We start from the raw sequence: 4,209 nt of genomic DNA, 5'->3' as shown, positions 1-4,209 counted from the left end.
GTTTGGTCCGTTACACACACACGAACACACACACACACACACACACACACACACACACACACACACACACACACACACACACACACACACACACACACACACACACACACACACACACAGACATGGGCAATCCTACAGGTCGGGGCCCCCCCTGGGCTCTTCACGCTGGGGCCCCACCCAAACATTGTGGGTATCTGGTGAAGCAGCTGGCCGCACATTACTCGGTTTGGAAGCGGAAGGATTGAATGTTACTGTTGTGTTAGTGGATGGCTGCCGTACTGGACAGGGCTCAACTGTGTTTGCGTCAGTGTGGAATGTGAAGGGGGCTACGGCTCATTTATATGAAGAAGAGTAAGATGACTGCTTGCAGTGTCCACTTGGATGAAGAGATCTGGTGAAGTAGTGCTGGGCGCGTGTGACCGACAGGAAGTATCACTCATAGGTGCCGAACAGAAAGAGCAGCTGCAGTACACGAACAAGAACTTTGCATTTGAGTGCACAGTACAGCCTGCCTTGATGCATCTAGAGCTGAGGCTGCGCCTGCATGTTTGATGACCTGTAAAAAGCGCCGTGGTAAAGCGGACGATGTGGATGATGAGAATCCGAAACATGTATTACAAGGTGTAGCCCGAGCAGTGACTGCCTGCTTTCACGGACAAGAGGAATGACGGTTTGCAGACGGGACGGGGTCCGATCAGGGTTCGACACCCCGTACGGGGCCCGTAAGTTTTTGGCCTTTTTCCGGTATCCCCGTAAGGGCCCGTAGGACTTTACGGTGGCCCCCGTAAGGATTTTGGGGCGCGAAGCACCCCCGTACGGGGCCGCCCCCGGACCGGCCGAAGGCCGGTTACGGGGGCCCCGTATGGATTTTAAGGATTTATAAGAGGCCGTACGGGGCCCGTAAAGTCCCCCGTAGGGGAGAGGACGGACCGATTGCCGACTGCCGTGCAAGGTTGTAGTACCCTATAAAGGATAAGGCCACACACTTGGCAGACATAATTCATATTGCAATATTTAACTACACTTTTCATAATACTTTTATAGGCGCTTGGCTTTCACTGAGTGTGCCGTGTCCCCGAGTGTAATGGTTCACGAGAAAATAACGAAAATAACGATTTACAGGGCAAAAAAATGCAAAGCGTCACTTTCCACAGCGTTTCAGCCAAGGACAGTGCCCCCGTAAAGGTTTTGCGGGGGTTACGGGGGCCCCCGTAAGGTTTTCGGCCGGTACAGGAGCCTGGTACGGGGGCCCCTCCGTAAGGAAAATTTGGGAGGTACGGGGGAGCCCGCAAGTTTCAGGAAGGTCAGTGTCGAACCCTGGGTCCGATCCGAACCAGCAAATGTATCAGCTGGGCGGGCACCCATGTCCAATGTTCCAGCATGCATCATGCACTGCATCCAGGAACCCGCCAGGAACGCACCTCTGTATTTTGCTTTTGCAGCCAGGCACTCTGACGGGCACATGCATCAGCAACAGGTACGGCTTGCACAATGTCCAGACACTGAAGAGGCACTTGGCGCGGTACACCAAGTACTTGACAAGGGTGGTGCTGCCCACAAACGCGCCAGCTCCAAAGGGAAACATATATGGGAACATGGCCATCGCTGTGGTGGGCGGCCGCGGGACCAACGTTCCTGCAGTGTACAACACTGGTGCATGCTTGACAGCTGCACGCTGGACGGCGGGCACAACCACAGATATCAGAGAGTGTGCTGCCTCCGCAGTTTCCAGGGTGGCAAGTGTGAGTGGTTTGCAGGCTTGTACATTGGTGACAAAAGATTGCACATCTGCTGGTGACAGATACGGCAAAGGGTGATTGGGCGGGACTTGTTTGGGAATGGGGAGGAACTCCCTGACGAGCGGGTTGTGCTGCACACTCCATCCCAGCACTTCCTGCAGTGCCCGGGGCAGCATGTTGACCCAGCATGTGGAGTCCCGTGCTCAATCCAAGACCAGCACTTTCATGAATTGCTGCTGTCGAAGCTTGCCGGCGACAAACCCATACACAGCTGAAAAGAATCCAAGCCTGACATCCACAAGGCCTAATCACAGCTGGTCGATGGCATCGAGTGACACGATGGCCTTGGTATAATCTGGAGGATGGAAGACCAAAACCTCTGCCCGCTCATTGCCAATGTTCACAGGATGCAGGGGAGCGCAGTGCAGACACAGGTGCCACGTGCACAGGCCATCAGGTGTGGTCGTGCTGCTGGCATGCAAGCTGTTGTGGAAGGAGTACGGTGCAATGCCGGCACTGACAGGCTGCACAGTGGCTCATCGCTTGAGGTCATCATGGAGGTCGGCGCTGGTTACACTGCACACAGCGCACACCACAAGTGCACTGGCCAGCAGCATGCTTGTGACAGTGTCCCAAGCGGCCAGCCACTCGGAGATGCCGAGGCTGTGGCCTGGGCCACCGCACCAGGATGCTCCAAAGTACCCAGGTACGTGTTGCTCATGATCTGGTACGGCAGGACTGGGCGATGGCATTTCGGATCGACGACGGTGCTGCTGGCGCTTTGGCTGTGCAGCGGCCCTCTTGCACTGCTGCGGCTGCTCCTTCTGCTGCTGCTGCAGCGGTGCTTGCTGTGATGACTGCTGTATCACCGCAAGCAGCCGCCGTATCTCAACTGCAGGTCTATGCTGATCAGCCCATTCTGCCAAGACCTGCTGCACAGTGAAGTCACAGCGGCTGTCCATCCCATGCATGACACCATGCAAGTGACCAGCCTGCTTGGCTGACGGTGTTTCTGACATGCACAGGCCAACTGCACGACAAGCCGTGACCAGATGCTGGCGGTGTTGCCCTGTCCACACACCCGGCATCATATCCAACAGGCGGTAAGACACGGGGGTGCCAGTGAGGCCCATCTTCCGAATGAGGCAGACCTCCATTGGTGCTGTGCTGGAGCCCCAATAGCAGACCTGCAGCCCAGCCGGGTCGAACACTGTGAGCACAATGTTGAGAGCACACCCGAGAACCATCAGCTCGACATCGCCAGGCAGCAGCCGGTGCTGCTGTAGAGCTTCTCCATATTGCTCCGCCGTGCAGGTGCTGGGGAGGCTGCCAGCATGGGCATGTAGCACTTGGAAGCGCATCACGTCCCAAGACTTGGCAATGGCCCCCACCACGGTCGACAGCAGAATGTCAGGCACAGGCACATCAGTCGCACCCACAGTAATGAGTGCATGATGCACGTGTTGTGTGTGGGCTGGATGCACGCATTCCAGACACAACAGCACAGCGGCTAATGTGGCTGCATGCATACAGCAGCACCGGCAGTTGGCCTGCATAGCAGCACATAAGCAGCGGTGCCCCGTTACCAAGATGATGAGCATTGACTTGGACAAAGGTGTCGGCAGTGCCTTAAGAACAGCCCAAACCCAGCCCAAACCGTATTTACACCAACTGCAGAGTGCCTGAGACACTCAGCGAATCGCATGCCCACATTGGCAGGCTTACCGGTGCCGCAGGATGGGTCTTCATGTTCTGCATGATCACGGTTTGGTTGTGAATCGTTTAGCAAGGATGTCGTGTCGGCTGTACTGTCGCCGCACACCCAGCCTTGAAGTGGATGGGCCACCTGTCGGATGGAGTAATATGCAGCAGACGATTTATCGGGCGATGTAGCTGTATATGGACACGGTTGGCAGTTGTAATGCACGACCTTATATGGGAGATCGCTGAATTGCTCTCCCCAGTGCTGTACAGGATCAAACTGCTTGTTCCGCACAGAGTACACCCCCTTGCAATCACGCACCGCCACACCACCCGAAACCAAATCCTGCAGTACCGTAACTACTTTGACAGGACAGGGCCGGTGGAAGCAGCCGTTGAAGACGGAGGCGACAAAAGGCTCCGCACCTATGTAGATGCATTCGTCATCCTGCATCGCAGCGTCCTTGTAGCTGACTAGTTTGACTTTGGGTTGAGGCGTGGGCTTGCTGGGCCACAGTACGGTCTCGGAGGTGGTGTTTGACGAATGGAAACGCGGGAGAGGTGCTGGTGCAGGGGACGATGGTCCTGAGTTAAAGTTGTCGTCCTCAGGCTCCTGCTGTGCATAGACAGCTCTGGCAAGTTCTTCGTCTAGTAAGTTGAGCAAAGGCGACGACTCCCTGAGCTGTTCCCAGATATTCAGGGCTTGCTGCTGCACAGCTGGGTCGTACTGGACTCCTACCGAAGTGATTGTGCTTGTGAGTGCTGCCTT

At 55.8% G+C, this 4,209-nt stretch overlaps 1 protein-coding gene across 1 annotated transcript; it reads right to left on the bottom strand.

Moving 5' to 3' along the window:
* Window positions 1-522: 522 nt before the first annotated feature.
* Window positions 523-1,915, bottom strand: VOLCADRAFT_90916 (uncharacterized protein; the record flags this gene model as incomplete). The annotated part of the gene is made up of 2 exons (XM_002950443.1): window positions 523-556; window positions 1,422-1,915. The coding sequence occupies 2 exons, from the start codon at window positions 1,913-1,915 to the stop codon at window positions 523-525; spliced, it is 528 nt and encodes a 175-aa protein (XP_002950489.1).
* Window positions 1,916-4,209: the final 2,294 nt, after the last annotated feature.

This window comes from Volvox carteri, assembly GCF_000143455.1.
Source record: "Volvox carteri f. nagariensis unplaced genomic scaffold VOLCAscaffold_19, whole genome shotgun sequence".
Lineage (NCBI taxonomy): Eukaryota > Viridiplantae > Chlorophyta > Chlorophyceae > Chlamydomonadales > Volvocaceae > Volvox > Volvox carteri.
The sequence above is the reverse complement of the archived record's forward strand: the minus strand, read 5'-3'. Positions and strand labels throughout refer to the sequence as shown.